This window comes from Platichthys flesus, chromosome 11, assembly GCF_949316205.1.
Source record: "Platichthys flesus chromosome 11, fPlaFle2.1, whole genome shotgun sequence".
Lineage (NCBI taxonomy): Eukaryota > Metazoa > Chordata > Actinopteri > Pleuronectiformes > Pleuronectidae > Platichthys > Platichthys flesus.
The window spans coordinates 13,048,379-13,070,500 of record NC_084955.1 but is presented as its reverse complement, the minus strand read 5'-3'; the positions used below and the strand labels follow the sequence as shown (position 1 = coordinate 13,070,500).

The window sequence follows — 22,122 nt, the reverse complement described above, 5'->3', positions numbered from 1 at the left end:
AAATCAAAAACACCACAACAGTTAGTGACACTATGGGGCAGGAGTGAACCACTTCTTAGTCTCCATCTTCTTCCTGTTTTGCTGTGTTGGATTTATTCAAGTGGAAAGTTGTCAGAATAGTTGCACCTCAAATAAGCTTAGTCCTAGCGTCCTTATGCTTAACACATATGCAAATAACCGGATAAACAGAAACTCTGGTAATATTCACTGTGCATAGCTGACACTCTAATTAGATGGCAAGGCAGAGGATTATACAAGTAAACAGAGGAGGGAAAACCAAATCAAATGTGAAGGCCTACATGAGACGCGCACACCGATATGAGCAGAGAGGGACTCTGTCTTGATTAACTACAACAAATGGAACTCCGACACATTTTTGGGTATTACTAAGAATTTCCAGCAATCTGGGGACCATGCAAAACAAGTTGCCACCTTTTTTACATCCTTGTGAAATCAGAGCGGAGCCACGGCATCCATATATCAACTCCCCAGTGCAAATCTGGAGTTACTTTAGTTTGCTAAAAGTCAGAGAGGCTATGTTTTAATTTATTTACAAGATGCTCTGTGTTGGTGTTCTCAGGATTAGGTTTAAATTCACAGTCAACATTTAGATTAGTGTTGAACAAAGTGACAAAAATCCCTTTCTCTTAAATCCGTAAATCATTGTTGTCCGGCCTGTTTTGTTCACTCTTATGTTTTCCACTCTCATGCAGAACAACACAGCAGGTGGATTTGACTGTGCTGAGCTGCCTCAGCATGTTTTCTGTCCTTGAAACGATGCTTCCTGGCTTGTTTGTGAAATAAAGATTCATCTAGTTTCTCCATTTGGCTCCCAAGACGTGACGCAGCATGTTCTTTCTGTAGATTTACCTTTAAATAAATGCTTGAAAGCCTGGCTCGTACTGGGATAAGACTGTTTGATTGTGACGAAAACTGAAAGCCTCAGCGGCCTCACAAGCATTTCAGCTATAAAGACTGTTATGCATTTTTTTGTATCATCCAAAGAAATAATTTCGCTGTAGATGAAGTAGTGATAAGTAACTAGGTTTACGGTAGAAATGAAAAATTTTATGAAGGAATAAAGCTATATATTTAAAAGAGAGGTTGATCAGGTAGCATGAAAAACAGGACAAACTGAGACACGTCTTAACCCAAGCCACAAGATCTTGGCAGTGTATGACTTTGCACTGGACACTGCACTAAATTATGCTGTAATTATTCAGGTAAAAAATGTCCGTTGGCACACCTCACACTCATTGGTCCTCTGGAGCAGAGGAGGGGGGGTTATGATTAATGGGCTGGATCTGTCTCGGTGGGCTCTGAGGAGATGACATTCCCGGGTAATGCCGGCCTCGGATCCAGGATTCCCTCCTCTGCATGATGGGACTTTTGTATAGGGAGGAGTCTGCAGGCTTCATTTAGCAAAGCAGCAGGGAATAGTAAAGTGGCAGCATTTGGATGTGTCAGGTCCCATATCTCTGGCTGTTCTATTAGAAATAGACACCAGTGTGGGACAATTAACCCCTGGCCCTCAACAGCAGATCTGTGCTGTAACAGCCCAGCACGGGGCAATAAATCAAACCTAGAGGGAGAAGCACCACTCTCCACTCCCCCCACTGGTTGGCACCAAATGGACTGATCTAACATGATGTTAGATGCACTCCAGTCTTATCATACATTCCCTGGAGGTGTAAAAGAGATGCAATATAGTGGCTGTAGGCAAGGACACTCTGAGTTTGTTTGTGCATCAGCATCTGAAGTCAGATCCACACCCTGGACCGACGATAATCTTTTAATCCGAAGAGCAGGAGGAGGATTGACATTGATATGAGACAGTGGGTCTGTGTTGAACCTTGATACAGTTTGTGAGTGCTAATTTAAATGGGCCTGTAGCAACCAGCAGAATAAACAATGTAAAAAGGTCACACATAATAACATGTACACCGAGACAACTGCCTAAATTTCAATGCTAATGGATTTTCTCTTGTGAACCAGCAGGTTGATGTGTTTTTATTTTTAGTGAAATTTCTTTAACTATTCGACAGCTTGTCATTTTGCCCCAGATGTTCATGTCCACTCAGGATGAATTATGAAATCTTCTCATCAAAATGTTTTATTTGTCCAATACTTTGTCTTATAGGTGAATACAGGTCAGTAAAGCAGCAAAGGGGGTTAAGAGGGTCTTCCATTAACAAGTTGTTTATAGTTTTGATCCTCGACTCAAAGAAGTGTCCTTGAGAAAGATTCAGATCTCAAACTGCTGCGGCTCTGCTGATAGGTTTAAAGTTTTGATGGAAAATGTGTTGCATATAGAAGTGCTGTATAAATATTTGTATGAATGGATGAGTTGGACTTGTATAGTAAAGCCCTGTGATTGGTCAATAAGACAGAATAAACACCTTGTAGATACAGCCCGTTTATCATTTAGAGGTAATGCCATTTTCTCACTTTTACTTTGTGTTTGGTGCTAATTAACACAAGTTAGAAAGGTGACAATAAGAAAGTTACAGAACAGGTTGGAGGCAAACTGGGAATGATGAGGTTCATGTTATAGCACATTAAACTTGAGCTGACCAGGTTGCCCCATTTTGATGTATTAAATCCAATATTTATTAATATAAATAAGAAATTTATTTTCCTTTTTCATTGTTTTTTGTTCGCACAAATTTTAGACGCCACTGATGTCAAAAAAGCTCCTCTTTTTTTTTCACTCGACTGTTTTTGTAGTGGTAACATAACCCAGGCCTAATTTTTTCATTGATCAAAATGAAATATGAACAAACCAATGCTACAATCACACTAACCTGTAAAATACTATAATCTGTGGCCACCTTATTAAATTGAGAATTATGAATACTGACTACATCGAGGCCGGATGTGTTTTTTTTCTCTGCAGCTTGTCACGTTGAGAGCATTTGTTTAATGGGAGATTAGAGAAAAGAATGAGCAGCAATAAAGCTGTGGAGCTCAGGGGTAACCTTCAGGACCTGCTCGTGGTTATTCCTATCATTAGCATGTCAAGTCTTGTGCTGTCTTGCTTCAATTATTACTGACACAGGCTCCGTTCTTATGGCTGGGCTGTTCCAACTGCCCAGCACTGACTGTAATTCTCCCTGCATGGACTAATGTGAAATATGGCAACAGATGTAGAGAGCAACGACTGAAGCACATTATTCAGGACCCAAGGGCCATTAAAGCCAGAGCTATTAAATATAATTTAAAAAAATTAGTTTTTTGGCGCATGGAATAGCAGGTTGAGAGGTATTATGATAATCACTAGATTCCCCAGGGTGCCTGCTCTCTCCAAATGTTATTACTATTTGTGAATGCCTTTGTGAACGGGCTCTGGGATATGTAGTCTTGTTTGTGAATGTTTTATGGCAGGGGTATTTCTCCTTAGATACAGGGACAATTAATGCTTTCGATAGGGTTTGCTTTCTTTTGTGAGATTTGCAAATAATTACAGCTCATTGCTTGACATGCCGCCGGTCTGAGAGAATTCTTGCACGTGTCAACACATTCCAGGGGCACAAACCCTCATGACAGTGCTGAGCTGCCGTTCAGCCTTCATTTGACCATTCGCACCAGGTTCATGGTCACAGGCACTGACCCGAGCACTGTTGTAGCTATTACTGGATGTTCAGTATAGTGGTTGTTGCTGATAATCTTCTTTGGTGAACTTGTGAAAGGTTGCGCAACAACATGCTCACCTCAGAAACGAACACAGGTCACTGCTTCAGCTCTAAAGGGAAGAGAAGTGTGCAGCTGCATTGCACATTTCATAGTGGTCAGCTGCTAAGAATGTTGTCTGGTTCAAGCAAATATTAAATGTAGGAAGAAGACATATTGGATATATGATCGATTTTTCTCTTGTTTTACATAATAGGAAGAGATTCAGAGGGACAAATCGAAAATAAAGCCCACATGACATGAAAATCACTAAAGCTGTGGTATATTCGATAAGGAATTAATAATTCATGTAATATCTGTTCCTAAGTTAGTTGTTTTTGTCACCAATTTAGCAATGTTAATTTGGAATAAATAAATAAAGCAAACGAATAAGCAAATAAGAGTTGTTTGTGATTTTAAATTTGTCTTCTCAAAGGCCAATAATGTTGATTTTGATGGCTGTTGTTTAAATTATTCCTTTTTCTCCCCAGCTGCTGGCTGTACATTCGAAGAGGATTCCGACCCCAGTCTGTGTGACTTCACCCAGGGGGAGGATGACGACTTTGACTGGCTCTTGTTTCGCACATACAATTCACCGTATGCCGGCTCTGACCTCCTGAAGGGTGAGTGCTCCTCCCTCTTTTGGCTTGTACTTCCCTTTGGTGTTGTCATATATCCTAAACTTTGGTTTTATACAAATCTAACATTAATTCATAAAAGTATGAATTAATGTGACCAAAGGCAATTACTTTTAAATATATCAGCAGCTGTTTCTTTTTTTAATGATCCTCACATCTGGGGAAATAAACAGGCTTTTGTTTGTTGCTCTCTGGCTGACGTCAGGAATGTGTGACTGAGTAATTCACGCTTTGCAGATGTCCAGTGTCCATTATGCATCAGCTTTAATGAAGCACTCACCCCAGTTTTGTCTACTTCCCGCCAACCCCAAGGATAATTTCATGTTAACCAGCCTCACAGGACTAATGGAAACCAGCCTTTTCCTGCCATCATCCTCTCTACTGGAGGTTGCCAGAGGGAGATGGCATGCATAGTTTATGAGGCGTTCCTCCATCTCTGTATTAACAAATACCTACAGGGATATGACAAAGAGAGGAGTGCTGTTTCAGCTTCTCAGCAGAAATATCCGCGGTAGCAGCGGGCTCTCTGCCGAACGACTTCTGCAGAGGAAACTAGCTGCATGATTAAGCTGCAGCCTCACATGAACCGATCAATCAATCTATGATATGGTGATGAGGATTCAACTGAGCCATGACAAAGACATGTATTTGGTTGTTAAGTGTAGAAAAGACGTGGCGAAAGAACTTACATGTTCAATAGCCACAGCAATTTGGACGTCAATTGATGGCAGAGGAGACATTTCATTGGCGAATATAAACAGAAACGAGTGGAGATAAACAGATGGAAAAATGTCAGATGGGACACATCAGGATTTCAAGCAGTCTTTCAAAACAATCGAAAGCTTCCTACAGGAGTAAATTATTGCATCTCATTTATGTTATATATCTCTGATTACCATTCATGACACCGAAATACCATCTTGCCCACAGGTGTCTTTCCAAATAGAAATTAAAAAAATTTGACAAATCCCAAATTCAGTCCTAAACTCTTAAACCGCTCCTCCTTCACCTCCACATCATCAGCATTCAAGCGAGAATCTGCCTGCAGCCACCAGCCAGTTCATGGCAGACGATGGGATAATTAATACTTTTCCCTTCGGGTTTAATTAAAAGTTGCTGCCCTGGCATTTACAGCAATCTGCGGCTTTCAGCGGAACATTATAGCACAGGTGGAGTGAGGCAGGTACTGTAATCTGCACATGAGGAGAAGGCCTGAGAGACCCAGGGCATCAACACCTGATCGATCAGCTCTGAAAACCCGGAGATGAATTCACTTTAATTTATTATCCGCTCATCCTCCAACTCCACATGGGAAGCAGTGTATTACTCATGTCCCCCGTGTGGCTAGCGTCGTTTTCCAGTGACAGGAGTGTTCCCTCGTCAAGTACATCTCGATATTTTCTCTGTCTTATTCCAGGTGGATAGACCTGCTGCGGAAATTGGCACAGGACATGTTTTTCTCTTTTTCTTCCACTTCTCTTTGACTTAATCCCCCTCTGTTGACTTCTAACCATGTATCACATTGGGTAGCCAAGGTGGAGGGGATAACAAGAGTTTATGAGATAAGGCTATTTACATTGGACCAGTATTACCTTGGTAGGGCTGAGAAATTGGTGTCGGGGGAAGATTAGTAAACACAGCTGAGATAGCAGCAGCTTGTGGCTCCCAGGAGAAATTAGAGACAACCGTTGCCAGGAAATAGAAAATTGTCTTGGAAAAAAGGATCTAGAATGTGGTGAGATGTTCAGAATGGGCCATATTTTTTATCACATTCTCTTGTCTTTTTGAATTAGATTGGAGACGTGTGGTGGCTATTGATCATCAGCAGCTCTCTTGTTTTAATGAAGAAGTTAGGCTCGCAGGATGATGACCTTGTAAAGAAAAATGTATCAGCATGTCAAGTGTAAAATAGGAAAACACATTAGACCAGTTTTTTTAAAGGCACAGTTAAAAGTGATTTATATATAGTGTATATCTGTCTCCGTTCACATTTACAGTTGATGGAAAATATACTGTGTATACCTGACCTGAGCCTGTCAGGATATACCGGGAGCCAGGGGCTTGGTTTGGATAAACATTTAGACATTTTCAATCAATACAGCGTGAAAATAAATGGGACAGGGTAACACAAACTCAGTGCAGCTGTTATTAATCCATTAAGACTCAAGGCGCTGAATAAGTACACACTTTAAAACCAGAGCATTGTTTGAAAACAACCACCTAAAATCTGAGGGTTTTCTGAAGAGCCGAGTTTCCAACGCTTACAAAAACAAATTCTCATCTGCTGAAGCCGATAGAGACATGAGGTCAATTTAATAAGTTCGAAAATCATTTATTTTTCCTTAAAGTAGCAATTTTCATTTTTGTTTTCGTCAATGACACAGCGTAATCTACTTCAATATTGCTCCCCTTGCTAAGATTGTCCCCCCTTGTCTGAAATGCTAATTTAAATCGCTGAAATCCCTATAAAACCAAACAACACAAAGACTACACTTCCCATAATGCATTGTACCTTCCCCACAAGGTATTTCATCAGTCCTATGTCTTGAAAACCATGGCATCGGTGATAGGATGCTCATGTTTCCTCTGGCTCTAAAGCGAGTAAAACACAAACCTTGCAGCTCGTCTTCAAGGTTTATACACGCACATATTGCATCAGGTCCAAATGGCTAAACTGGCTCAAGTCAGGTTTCCAACACACTCAACAGAACGCCAGTTCATTTTCTCCGCCTAAATTCCGACAGAATCACACTCTATTCGCCAACAGGTGAGACAGGAAAAACCATGGAAAACACGTTGTCCAAACATTTAAGTCAAACTAGAATGAAGATTGAAACTGTCTTAGCTCTTCAGTAAATATCTGATTCTTATTAGCCCAACAGAAGCTCAGAGGGTATCTTTAAAGACTCAAAGATTAGGCAGAGATAACACTAGTGACAGCACCCAACAGTAAGGCCACAGTTTGCATGGACCTACGAGCATGCATCTGTTGCAGATCACTTGAAAATTACAACAACCCCTTCAGTGTCTAATTTTTCTTCTAACCCCTGAACACAACACACTCATGAATACCTGAAAGGAAAATGTAATCTCTGCCAAGTGTACAGCACTAAGAAATTCCTTGATACTCAAAACTCATATTTATCATCAAATAGTGAAGAAAAAGGGGAACTGAGAAACCACTGGAATTAAATTTGAGCTTTCTTTGCCATTTCTGGTTTGTATTTCTGCTTTATCTGTAAAACCTTAAAGTTAAATACAATTTAAGCTTGTGGTAAGCACCTGTAGGGAAACACCAAGCTGAAGTTAGAGTGACCTAAGTGGCTACACTGATCTTCCTATCATTCCACAACTGACTGAATATCACAACCTGATAATCTATGTGAGGATTTTTGAGACTGAAATGTTCCAGACTCCACCCTCTGTTCAGACAGGTGTTTGTTCTTGTCGAGGTGCCACTGTGCACTGAGCACACAATCCTTGCTTCATTTTCCACCTCAGCAGACGTACAAACAGTGTCTCTTGAATGTGCATAAATTGGGGCATTAGTTTCCAGCTGAGTCATCCACAAATTCTCTGGCAGGGCTGTAGTGCTGAAATGTGCCACTGCTTTTTTCATGTGTTGCATGCTAATGTAGCAAAAAACCCTCTCTCTTCCTGTCTCTGTTTGTTAATGTCTGCTGTAATGTCCAGTAGCAGATGAACTGCGAACGCAAGTCCAGCTCTGTGTGTGTATTTGAACATCACTCTGCAACAAGCTACAGTCAATCGACGGGTTGATTTATTGGCTGCTCGCGCAATAGATCCTCAGATAAACACCCTCAGACATTCTGAATGGACTGGACCTCAATGGATGGGACATCAGGTCTAAGGAAGGTTAAGACTTTCATGAAGCCTGTCCTAACGCATTGTCTTGAGGTCAGAGTCTGTTCAGTCAGCACATACTGCAGCAGCAGGTTCAATTCAATGACCTTACAGATATAATTCACGCAATAAAACACAGACAATCCTCCATCTATATCTCCAAGATTCTCTATCAGTCGGCCGGGGAGGACGATGTCATATCTACTGGCCTTTACAATCTGTCCCCTTCACCCCTGCTTGGCCTCAGCTATACACATTTGTGTGTGTGTGTGTCTGTGTGTGTGTGTGTGTCATTGACAGTGACCCGAGATTCGTCTGTGGCTGTGGAAGCATGAGGCAGAGCAAGGAGACAGATACATCTGCTGTAGGAGAGCTGTTGTTATCAGAGCTGACCAGCCGTCCTCGCTGATTTAATACTCTATTACACTGCCCTCCTCCACCTTAACATTCTGGCCCCCCTGCATTTACCACATGTACACACACAGTCTCCATTTGTTGAAGATTCAAAAGTCAGTTATTTTTGCTGGTATACCATTTTAGGACAGACCATATACTTTATAGCTTAAAACCATACAGTTTGACATGCATCGAAGATATTTATTGTAGATATGCAGATTCTCTAGTAGAGGGCAAATTCTGTTTCAGTCTTTTAACTCAACAACACAGATTCATTGAATTTTTTAGATGGTTGCTGAATTGATGGAGAACCGAAGAATGAGTAGAATGGAGGTGCTGTTTTTCACCCCTGAGTGTATGTTTGTACAAAATAACTCAACAATGCATGGATGGATTTTCACCAGACTTGGGTTTACAACTTGAGGGTTTCTCAAGTTGTAAACCTTTTGAAGCCAATCGGTCAAAGGTCAAGGTGAATGTAGAAGGGTCTTAAAGACATATTTTTCAAGATATCTTCTATAAATAAGAGACAACCTTAGCTTATTCATAAAAAATTATTCCTCATAATATGACGTCATGCATAATAACATTTTTTTTCCATATATATATATATTTATATATATATATATATTTTTTTTTATCATTTGAACTTTATGTGTTTAGATCCATAAAGCTTGTATATATTAAACAAATCATCAACGTGCCCACACCTCCATGCACCTCAAAGACCTCTGGGTTATGCAGCATAGGATTGTACGTGAATGCAGCTACAGTTCACACTTTTCCCTTAACACTGCGGCCTCTCTTCTCTGCAGTGTGTTTGTGAGTGTGTGTGTGTGTGTGTCTAGCTCTTTATGCATCCATGGTACAGACAGGGAGAAGAGGAGAGAGAGAGACAGAAACAGCGATGTCGCTACGTTTTCATGGCGTCGTCTCACCCTGTACCCTGTTATTGTCTAGACGCTGCACACCCACCACTTAAAGGTTGTAACCCGGAAACTGAACATGATCAAAACAAAAGAAGGAGAAAATAAGCAAAAAAACTCTCTGTAAGGTCTTTGCAGATAAATGCACTGATACACACTTCTTACTTTTGCATGAATCTGTATTTTCTTAGCATACCTTAGCTTAGACAAAGTGCTTACCTACTTTAATCCAGAACGTGATCTTTCCCCAAATATGAATGAATTGTTTTTTGTGTCTAAATCCTGGGCAAACCTGCTTCATAACAATGCCACAGCATACGGGTTGGTTATTTGTTATTCAATAGTGATAGTTTAACAGTTTATCTGCGGTAAATCTGCTGATTAATAGGGATGGTTTGATAATTCAAGGAATTGTCAGAGGGACTAACAACCTATGCTGCCAATCATGATGTACTTGTTAAGATATAGCTTCAGGGCAACCCTTTACATTATGCAATAATAAATAATTAATATCATCACATTGAAAAGTGGCATTAACGAGAAACAGCTTGTAAGTGAATCACAGTTGACAGTTCTGCCCTGTAAGTGTGTTAGCGTTAACGTTAAATTCACAGCCTGACGATAAGCTGTGAATCCTGGTGGTCTCAATTCAGAGGCTGTAAGCCCTTTTTCAAACTGCTGTCTCTCTATCACGTCTGTTTCATAGGACAACGGCTGATGTATTTGGTTTAAAGAAACTCCAAGCTGTTGTAACTTAAAGGCTAAAAAATGTGCGATGATGAATGAAATTAGAGAAGAGATAAAGTGGTCTGTTGTTTCTTTCCAGGGATGGTGATTCATATATTGTTACGAGGCTAGAGGAGGAACCTTTTAACGTATTTTTACCTGGGGGCTATATTTGTCATTTAGCGCCGGTTACAGAGGACAATTATTCCCTTGAAGAGAGTTATGTCTGGCCAATGCGCATGTGAAAAGCTTGAAGGGTTATTGTTTCAGCCAAAGGTTTTGCCATCTGATTTCGCTAATAAACACACCTCCACTCGATGAGGGAGAAACCAATGAAACCAGTGGCTGAAATATTAGGTGGGACTGAAAACCGTCAGCATGTTGAACGGCTGAGCACCGGACATCCCCGGCTCTCGGGGATAATTGCCTACGACTTGTTGCCTCAAGGCAAAGATAATATTTATTGATCACTGATGTGTTATTTAGACGTCTGAAATCTCAGTGGCATTTTAAAGTAACTCACAAATGCCTGTCGCTACACAGAAGCTTTTAAAATATTCACTGAAGCAAACATAATTTCCCTTTATGCCTTTTCAGCAAGGTAAAGAGCAATGTGAATGATATCAGAGGCATATTTGGGAGCGGCTTCCCAAGCAGACAATAACCAAAGCTCGCAGTCTAACTGGATTACACTTTGCGGCCAGTCCTTTTTGTTCTCTGGTTTTCACTCGTGCATGCACAGACGCTCAGGTAGATATGCTAATGTAGTCCTTTTCGCCTGTAGTTTCCACCTAATTAGCGACGCTTTAGAGGGCTTTTATGTGTAAGTTTGCTGGTTTAACAACATAATTGAGGCTTGGGAAGCCCACTTGGGATCATGGCCAAATACACTTTCCCGGTGATTCACCTCAGTGCAGGTGAGACGAAGTGGCCGGTCATCCGAAGCATAATGGTTCAGCTCATGGAAAAACAGTCCATGTGGGTGATGACTGCAGTGAAGCTGGAGCATCCTCATAGGAACACACTGGATTTCTGCTCACACATAATTGGGCCTGGGAAAGACTTGATTTGCTGGAGATTTATTGTAGCGGCCTTATTGTTTATCTTACTCAAAACAATTGCAGCCCAGTTTGGAGGGCAATGAACAGCGGAGCAAGCCCCAGTGGAGAATTATAGCATAAGTATATAAATAGAGCAGCTTTTCCTCATATTTTCTGGTGGGGAAGAAACTATGTGGCTCCAATATAAGTGAATTTTTAAAAAGTTTTATTTAATTTGAACGATTGCAATATTCTCTGTTGAATGAGATTGTGCCACGTGCCCTTAGTTTATTAAATCTCAGGAAACCCTTTGGATATACAGTATAGCTGTACCTAGACAGTGGTGCGTTGAACTAGAAGCTAATGTCATTATACGAAAAAATGCTAATGATATGCAGGTATACGTTTACGCCAGGGGTCTATTTTAGGCCCATTATTGTTTAAATTGTACTTGTTGCCAATGGGGGAAATTATTAAGAAAGAAATAATATGTCCTGCTGTAATTAAGCTGAGGACACACACACACTTATGTGTTTCCCTAATGATCTGAGCCCTGTTGACAATCTCTTTATATCTATAAAGCATGTTAAGTACTTGATGAAAATATTAAAATCCTGATTATTGGTTCCACAGACTTTAATTTATGACATGGCAACTCTCCAAAAGTGAAGCCAATTCATGTTGATTGCCCCCTGGTGTTTGTCTGCAGTTTAACTCATTATCCCTTTTACCCTTCTACCTCCTTGTGGATGAGACCAAACTAAAAAGTATAATGTCAAAGAGACTTTTCCAAGATGGTTTCTAATGGTAGTTCTTATCACACTGATTTTAAAATGTTGGGATAGTGGGAGCAAGTGGAAATGCTTCATCCATCTGTAACAGAAAGGAGATCCATTTTCTTTGTCAAACTGTCTCTGGGAAGCATCTCACAGGCAAGAAACCCTTAGTGTATCCCAGACGCTGAATTTATTTTCCAGAGTCACTTTAAAAAACTGATTTTACAAAGAAACATTTGGGAGCTTTTTATCCCAGGAAGATGCTGAAACCTGTTCGCGCTTTTATATCCAGTTGGCTAAACTACTGTAACGAGTTGCTCACAGGAATAGCCAAAAAGTGTTTTGTTTGCAGGCACTCCAGAATGCATCTGCCAGGGTTTTAACTAGAAAAGGGGAAAATTACCACCTGTCATAATCACACATTGCTTTGTCATAAACTACCTAATCACCATAGATCTTTTATCGATTACCTGTTAGTGTGAAAGCTCAGAGCTCAAGGTTTAAGTCTCATGATGCTTGAAACCGATATATCATTTAACGAAGGTCACGCTGCCTGTTACTTTTTCAGTGAGCAAAAGCTTAACAGTGTCAAATCTTCTTATGAACACTTGCATTGACTTAACAGACCCTTCTACTCCTGCCCGCCGGCTTTAAACTTGTTCCTTTAATATTTTTCTTGCTTTCTTCTGATATCCTTCTTTTTTCTGCTAATCCCTTATTCCCTCTTTGGCGATCTGGACTCGGGAGATAGAAGAAAGCTCTGCGTGTGCGCCTGATATGGAGAGTTTTAGGATGTGTTTTGGATATTTCCCAACCTCTGCACACCCCCTGTTTCTTCTGTGCCCACACTTTGCTCCAGCTCTTTGAATGTTCACAGATCACAGGCTTGTGGGCCTTGGCAAGTTGTTTGAAACCAGATCAGATGTGTCTCTTAAAATTCTCTTTCTATGTATGCCTGCATTTAGCTTTCTCAATACACATGAATTAGAGATGGAGTAAATGTAAAGAATATGAAAAGTTAATTCTTAGCCACACAAACTAATTCAGACCAATATGGGCTGTGTGAGGTTTAATAGAAGAAAAAACGTCTGACCTTTTGTGACTGAATGAATACAGACACTAGAGATGTTTGAACATGATGTAAGCATCACTGTTAATGTAAGAAAATGTTCAAAGTTATGAACGTGGCTCAAGAACAGAGAAATAGATACAACTTTAAACAGTTTCCCCCCCAAACATAGAATGCGTCCTTCTCTCCCTCCTCTGTTTGATATGGGGGATGTATTGTGGTTGGCTAATTGTAATTTGTAGCATTTTTACTAGTCTGTAAAAGACTTTGAGTTGACTTTATATGAGATTGTGGCCTATAAATAAACCTAAACATTAAATTGTGACACAGCAGGACATTAAAACAGATGCCCTTTTCAATCAGTTGTGCAATTAAAGCTACTATAATCTACAGGCGGCCAGTCCATGACATAAACAGTACTCCATTTTACAAAGAAGTTAAACTTTGCATACAGATGAATAGACAGCTGACAAGTCGTTATGGACATATAAGAATTATATAGTAGATTCTTACAATTTACATTCTCAATATCCTGTGAAAACATTCAGTGCCATTGCAGGATAAGCACCCATGCTGATGATGTAATAATAAACATATGATTAAAAGTAGATACACCTCCATTTGTGTACGTTGTGTCTTTTCACATGAATATTGTCCTAGCGAAGGGATCCCTCACATTTTATGGTCACTTTAATTTATCTATTTTCTCAATAACATAATTCTGAATATAAATTTAGATTTTGCAGAACCTCCCAAAATCAAGATTAGAAGGTTGACTTGCTAATCAGGTGTATATACATCACATCATATAGAGGTTATCATACAGTGTTCATCTGTGTGTGTGTGTGTGTGGGGGGGGGGGGGGGGGGCATATAACAGAGTGCCCATACATACCCATATACGACAGAAGCTTAATCCGCAGAATTCACATTAAATGCTACTTATAGCAAACCTAATGTTGATGTAACCTATGACAAAGTGCAGCAGCTCTTTAATGAAAAAAAGTTCAAAACCTGAGTCATTTTGATTTCTTCAAATTCAAGTCATACTGGGCATACTTATACAAGTAAACTCATTCTTCTCCAGAATCAGAACTCTGCACTTGCTGACTTGCTATTTGAATGGCATTACTCTCCAGTGTATGCTTTATTTGCATTGTGAGGTTGACTGGTTTTCTTGGGGGAAATACAATGTTGCATTGATCTCCTATGGGAGTGTGACTCCAACACCATCTGCTTATAAATGTAGTGCCCCATGTCCCCACGGGACCCTATAGTTCATACTTCAGTGGTCCCATTGGGAAAACTGGAAGGCTTCCCAAGATGGATCATCCTACGGACTATCTATTTAACCGTGCACCCTTTCATTTCAAATGTTTCAAGCACTAAGCATCAGATGCTCTACCTGAAATGTGTCTTTTGAGCTGTAAACTTCATTAAATCACTTTTCAAGTCTGAAAGTGATTTTCTTTGAGAGTTCTTTAACGAAACACACTAATGGTGGTTTTAATATGAATATGTTTATTACCAAAAAAGGCTCACAGCACCACCCAGTGTATCAAACTGTTTTGGATCTTGAAGGGCTAACACTTGTAGAGTAAACATTTGGGGATGTCTCAACGTCATGACATATAATAATCAAAGGTGGGCGCTCATTAGATTTGAGTGGGAGTCCTAGAAAGACGTGCTTATTTTCAAACCTTTGCTGAAGGTGTATTACCCCAAACCCCCTACACTGTTTTCTAAAAGCTTGATGTCATACACTAAATCATACACAATATCATACACACTAGATCCACTAAAAAGTAACTGTATGTTCCAATTTTAGAGTGCGTTAAATTCCCATTGTTCTCAGCTGTCATTTGGCTGCGTAAATGATGGATGCATCCTTTAGGACTGAAACTGCAGCATATATACCCTGATCAGGGTGAAAAGTGGCAGATAACAGGCGAGATGAACATCTCTGCAAATGGCACGAGCAGAATCTGTATGTAGACATCGATCCCCCACTGCGAGACTTAATGATTTCAGTGTATTTTGTCTTCAGACGTGGTGGGCGGCAATCCAGCTGCCAGGAGGGGCTCTGAGTGTAGGTCATTTCATCTCCATTTGTTGAAATAACATTGATTTGGGACGTGGGATCCTCTTGAGTCGTCATCTGGTCGGAGACTCATGAAGTGCTGTGAGGGTCCTTCAGAGGATAAAGGAGCGAGGACAAAGCGTTTTTACTCGTCTTGCTCATGTTTTCCTCTAAATCTCTCAACCATTCCTGACATTCTCATTGGCATGCTTCCTCTCAGGTGCGATTAATTCAGCGGTGTTACCACAATAACTCTAGTCGTGCACAACAGCCTGTCAGTAATTGATATGTAGTCATTGCATCTGGGTGGAGCCATTTGCATTAAATCGTGTTAACTGATATGATAATGAATGTGAGAGGCCTGATGCAAGCAGAATGACTAGCTGGAGATGGATGGCTGTTTAAATTATACACAATAAGTAATATATTATATCAGGTCTCAGGGGTGCACAGCTCTGCCTGCATTTGTTGCCTGTCTTTTAGTCAGATCAGCCCTGCTGCCTGGATATAAATAGTTTTTTACCCATCTGGCATCTCCGTCTTTATTTTCCTTCCAACATTAATGTTGCTCCCTCTATTTTTCATATGTGATAATGATTGGGTGAGAAAGAAAAATGTGGTAATTGATTTTAGAAGTGACTAAAACATTCTCTGTTGATATTTTAGGTGTAATTATTATAATGGCAGTGTTTTAAAAGTGATTTAAGAGGCACTTTCTCCATCTCTTCTGTGCCTGTGTGTTTAGTATGCTGTCCATCTCTCTGCTTTTAGCTAGACTGTTGATAATTAGCTCCTCAAGCTTCACCAAACTTTATTATTATCCATTAACCCATATGAAAAGCTTATTGCCTTTCAGATGAGTTATTACTGTGTGATGGGCTTGAATGACAATGGGACACCACAGTCGACTATAAACAAAGATGAATTAACTGTAGTGACGATTATTTAACATTATTGAGCTCAAGTGAGATAGAGAAAGTCTGATCAAATCCCTTCTTGCTTTTATAGAAAAAGGAGGAAATGATAGTTGACCCAAGTTCTTAATAGAATTTGTGATAAAAGTTCAATGAATATTTCCTGGTGGAATCATTGTCAACTTTTGTAGTTTTGTTGTTGAATTATTTAATTGCTTGCCTTATATCTCTCACTTGTAAAAACCACAATACAGTTTCTTCTTTCCAGGTCAGAAACCAGTATCAAGTGTTTTTTTTACTCTGCGGTGCATGTTGTTTCAAGGAAGATTATACAGATAAGTGTAAGAGTAGTTTTCCCATCTGGAGCTCTTCTAAACTTAACAGTTTGTACGATCTATATTTGGTTCCTTATTTTGTTAAATGTTTTTCACTTGATTTGATGTCAGCAATTTGGTTGAGCTAATATAACAGGGTTTCTGCAGCTTCTCATAAGTCTATAAGGTTTTATATATAATGAATATTTGGCCTTGAAATGTCTTGAATATGGTCAAATATGATGTACTGTGGCTCATTTACTGCTGCTTTCTTCGTGCTTTATAATGAGTTGTTGTACAATGAATATTTTGTAATGTCTCTCTGTGTTGTAGTTTCCCCTCAACAATGCAGATATTAGCTGATATAGAACTGCAAACCAGATCTTTGTTTTGTGAACTTGTTTTGTGTAGTATATGGTTGTGGGGCTTTGTTTTGCTGATGTGGTTAGTACATATGGCTCATTTTGAATACAAAATTATAAAAAAAAAAGAGGGAAGTGAAACTGGTAACTGATATCTGGTTCTAATTGATCTCAGGTCACTCCGCATGGGAGGACTATGGAAACCCCCTGTCTCTGCCTGCAGTTTGGGAGATAACGTGATTTTCAAGGGGTTATTCACTTTATCTTCAATCCTAGAGAAGTGTAAGTTATTCAGGGACTCAGATATTTCTTCATATCTGTCGCTCTTGACACGGGTCTTAAATTTCATTCATTATGGTCTTAAAAAGCCTTAAATTTAACTTGGTTTAACCTGCAGAAACTTTTTATAAGACACTGGAGAAGACATTTTGAGGATTTTAGTGTTGAGCACATGAAGATAAATTGACCAATCTCTCAAACCCTCCTGCACGTCACAGTCTCTGAGAACGCCCTTTATCTTTTGAAGGGATTGTGATATACACATCACAATCTCTTTTAGCCAATTGAAAAGGAATCCAATTTATTATTTCATTGCTGTGATAATTCAACCCGTTCCAACACATTTTTACTGGCTATTTGTGAGCTGTAGACTTTTCTTCTACATCCTCTCCTCTGAATGCAGAACAGAGGGATTAGACGAGGAAGGCCGGGTTTACAGGGGGATTCTTCATCATCCTCCACTCATCAGAGAGTGGAGGATGATAATATGTCTGAGAAGATTACATGTTTTTGAAACATAGAAGCCCCTCTGACTTCGGACGAGCTGCAGGAAGAAAGAAGAAAAACTCTTTCCCTGACTGTAAATTTTAGACGAGACGGAGATTTGAAGAATGAAGAGTACCGAGGAGTAAAAGCGGCCTCTGAAATGAGAGATATTTATTTTGATGAGAGCTTTATGTGCTTTTATGGCATCTGTAGGACTAGTACATTCGATTCCTGTTTCAAAGTCCCAGTCATTACTGTTTTTACTGCCTCCATCAAATCTGCTCAGCACCTCCTACCTTCAGAAATATTGACTGCAATTATAGTGTGTCAATGACATAAAACTGTGCCCGTCTTTTGTGATCATGATCAAAATGTGGCTTTTGCTAGCCACAGCTTGAAGCCTCTAGATTGCGCTGGAAGAAAAACATAGAAAACATCAGAATATGTTTTGCGCAGATGAAAAAAAACATCAGACGGCGGCGAGGTGTGGCGTCCTGGGCCCCGGTTTCTCTGGGGTGTTTGTTATCGTGGAGAGGAGCGTGTCCCTCTGAGGAACACTCCCTGGTTGCTTCAGCTAATGACTGCTGGGGGTTCTCTACGAGGAGCTGTCTGAAAGCATTTGCTCAGATGCTAATATCAGATGATGGGAACGAGGACGATGGCACGCGTTGTAAATCGCTGCCCTCTCGAACGCAGGACATGTGTGAGGAATCTTGGCACGGGGCTCTCAGAAGCCCACCATCATGCACGCCACGCACTTTGCGCTGACTTATACTTTGCATATTCAGTAATTGATTTATGTGAGGAAACATGCTCGGGGGGAATCAGCTGCTTTGCCTCTGTGTCAGTTTATGTCATGCCGTAAAGTGGAATCTGGAAGCTCTGCATCAGTTTTATTGTGACAGTACAATTATGAAGTTCCGGCTCCCACTGCTATGTGGGTTGCTTTCTTGTCACCTTGCTCAGGGCCCCGCTCTCTAAAGGGAGCAATAGAAAAAGCAATAATCGTTACTTCAGTGGAAACTCATATTCTTTTATGTTTTGCTTGTAATGTCTTTTAATAGCAGAGAAAACAGGGAATTTCAAAATCCAACTTGTGGGCAACATAACAGTTCAAAAATCTCCCTCACGAACGTCATTTCTGTGGAGAGGTAACGTCGCTCCTCTTGTGTAATGATGTGTTTTCTTTGAGGTGGGAGGGACAGTCTGTGATATGCAGCCGGATGCCCCTCACACAGCGGCACAAACTCTCCCACACACAGCTGCGGGATTTACCCATCGCCCAACCCAAATTATTTTGGGTCTTATTGAGAGCATAGGAGCTGTCCCCGCTCAGGATATTTTTTACACACACACACACACACGCACACACACACACACACACACACACACACACACACACACACACACACACACACACACACACACACACACACACACACACACACACACACACTCACACACACATATATTCACTGTCCTCGGGCGACTGTTTTTTTTCTCCCTTCAAAATATTCCACCCCTGTCTAACTCTTTAAAGCTTTATTTCACACCCAGCTGTGGCCCGAAATTGAGAATGCGATGACATGATAGTTCTGGTCCTGAGCTCTTTTTGGTGCATTATGAATGCTTGTGCTCTCACTGGCATGAAGCAACAGACTCAGAGTCCTACACTAAGATCTCAGTTGTAATTCCCTAGAGAGGCGGGCTCTTTGTGGCAGGGCAGGAGCTGCAGAGTACCAGCTACTGTTATCCCAGCCTGCGTTCATCGCTGTAGGCATGCATGTTTCTGGGTGTGAGAGCGTCAGCGTGTTGTTGTTTTTACTCAACTGTCCTCAGAGAGTAAGACACATTATGCACTGAAACTTACTTTTTTTTCGGGTTTGCTCTCTGTCCTCATAATCCTGTCCTCTCTTACCCTGTGACGAGGAATACAGCCAACCAATTAGAGGCTAATCTAATGATGCGCAGCAATTTCCACAATGCACCGGCCTATCTGTTTTTAATTGAATTAGGAGAGGAGCACAATAAAGCAGATATTCCCTGCACATTTCTTCAAGCCTGATTACAAAACGCACAGGCTGTTAACAATTCAAGTCGCGGGGTCAGAGTTGTGCTATCTCCTGCGATGATTAGACAGCCAGATAACCACGATTTATTAGCCAAACATCCCAGCAATTAATTAGGAAGCGAGGCCAGACTAATCCGGTTTCCACGGGCCTTAGCGGGTCGAGTCTCCTCACGCTCACCGAGAGAAGCAGAAGAACACTTCAAAGACGAGTCGTACAAAGGCAGACTTAAATCAGTGCCCACGTATAAGCGTGTTTCTCGGTGTGGTGCAATTACTGCGTCTGTTGCCCGTGTTTGGGAGAGCATGCGAGCGAGCGTGTATCCATACAGCATTTGTTAGAGCAATATGCTGCAGATATTAATAATGTATGTGTGGATGGACATACACACAGCGTAGACCTGGCTGTTTACATTGCAGCTGTAAATCCACCCGCTGACATCTTAAGCATGAAGGTTCAGTCCACGCTGCAGTTCAAAGGCTCCTCTCTAATGCTGCTGGGTTTTGGCCTTTTTCTATTTTCCTTCTCTTCCCTGCAGCTCTATTCAGCTTCATCTCAAGGAGACCCCGCGCCCTGAGAGGCTCGGCAGGTCGCATGCTACACAGAAAAGTACGGCCCGCTCTCTTTGTTTCGGGCACGCTTGACAGTTGATCTTAGAAGACCTTTGGCTCTTATAAACGTAATGCAGAGCAGCAAGCAGATGGTTTAGGAACTTGGCTTTGGTTATTATAGTGCCTCATCTATTCACAGACGGAAGGAAGGACGGTAGGAAGGAAGGAAGGAAGGAAGGAAGGAAGGAAGGAAGGAAGGAAGGAAGGAAGGAAGGAAGGAAGGAAGGAAGGAAGGAAGGAAGGAAGGAAGGAAGGAAGGAAGGAAGGAAGGAAGGAAGGAAGAGCAGTTTGAAAGCTGAAAATCTACAGAATCAAATGGTGATAAGTGAGAGTTTAACTGGGGGATATTTGTAAGTGCTGGGTATAGTCATAGCTTATTAAGCACTGAGTGGAAGTAACCTGAACATATGCTACAAAACCCTTGAGGATGTAGGATTCTGTTGTCATTACGACCCACGAAAGTGCAGATCACGGGCGCGTTTGCCAAAGCTCTTTCTCACTCTGCTAAAAATAAACCATATTAAGCTTATTAAAACTTATGTCTACTTTCACATATGAAGAACACAGCAGGAGATTATCATTCAGCGTCTGGGTAGAATATGCGGGAGGCAGGACATGATTCATGTTGCAGAAAGCAGAGTGTTTTTGTTTACAGCACATCAACACCGATAATGATCTTTATCACCAATTGACAATCTGTCTTTGAAGTCTTCAGCGTGTCTTTTTCTCCAGTTGTGCTTCCATCCCGTGTTGGACATATTATCAACCAACCCATTCACTCTCGGTGAATTCTCATCCTTTTGTATTCTCATGTGGGCTGGGCTTACTCAGACGTTTTTCTTGCCAGCCTCCCAGTAAAAACTCTCCGGACCAATGACCCATTGACATTTGCGTTCTCATGTAAAGCCCCTCAGGATGATTTTGGTTCATGTCTGAAAGAAGCTTTATTGAGAAAATTCTTTGCATTATATATTAACATATGTCTATGTAAAGTAATTGAAAAATAGAATGTGTCACCATGGCTGAGATACGGGAGTGATTTCATCATTCACTTTAAATAAACAGTTCAGCTCTACTATCATATGACATTTGATATTTGTAATTCCCCAACATACGTCTTACTCAGAGATTTTATTTGCATAATATGATTGAATAATATTGTATCTCGGGCATTAGATTGTTGTTTACTCAGGAATTAATGTATGGAATGAAATAGTGGAGCAGATATTCAAGATAAGTCTGTTTTATTTACAGTATAAAGCCCGATAGCACAAATTTGCCTCAGGGCACTTTACAATCTGTATAGCACACAGCACTCTCCGTCCTTATGCCCTCAAATCGGATAAAGAAACACTTATCTTTATATAGTTTGATCGATGTCCTGGAGAAGTCCTGGAAACGTCCTTGTGGCCAGGAAGTCCCCAGACTGGCTGAGAAAAGCTGGAAGGAGAATATAGCTCTCCTTAGCTGTACCATGTGGGGATTTGGTCCATAGTGGACAGTGGTTGTACTCTACAGCCTCCAGGTGTGTATAAGGGTCATGGAGTACAAATACGTGTGTGTGTGTGTGTGTGTAGGTGCATGTACCAGTGAAAATGACAAGCTCAGCGAAACCTCCCCTGGATAAAAAGAGGTTAAAAACAGACTCTTATAGATCTCTGCCTGTGCACCTGTCCAAACCTTGGAAACTCAGGTCTTCACGGCTAAAGTTATTTCTGAGCACTGTACTTCCTGGCTGCATGTACTGTAGAGCCAATCGACGGATCCTTCAGTCTCCGTCCATCTGGCTCTGTTGTTGACGGGAGACAAACTAGCTGATGAGTGCAGCGTGGATGTAAAGCCCCGTGCTCGCAGGAGCTCCCTTAGGCTGGGGGCTTGGCAGAGCTTTTCAGAGCTACTCCCTT

The 22,122-nt window shown here is 40.9% G+C and overlaps 1 protein-coding gene across 5 annotated transcripts in view; it reads left to right on the top strand.

Annotated features, from left to right (window-relative positions):
• Nucleotides 1–22,122, top strand: part of ptprub (protein tyrosine phosphatase receptor type Ub) — a 149,598-nt gene that overhangs the window by 39,704 nt on the left and 87,772 nt on the right. For all 5 annotated transcript variants that reach the window (XM_062399095.1, XM_062399094.1, XM_062399093.1 and 2 more), the window contains exon 2: nt 4,161–4,292. In XM_062399095.1, coding sequence (XP_062255079.1) covers nt 4,161–4,292 — 132 coding nt within the window. The remainder of the gene's footprint in view (nt 1–4,160; nt 4,293–22,122) is intronic.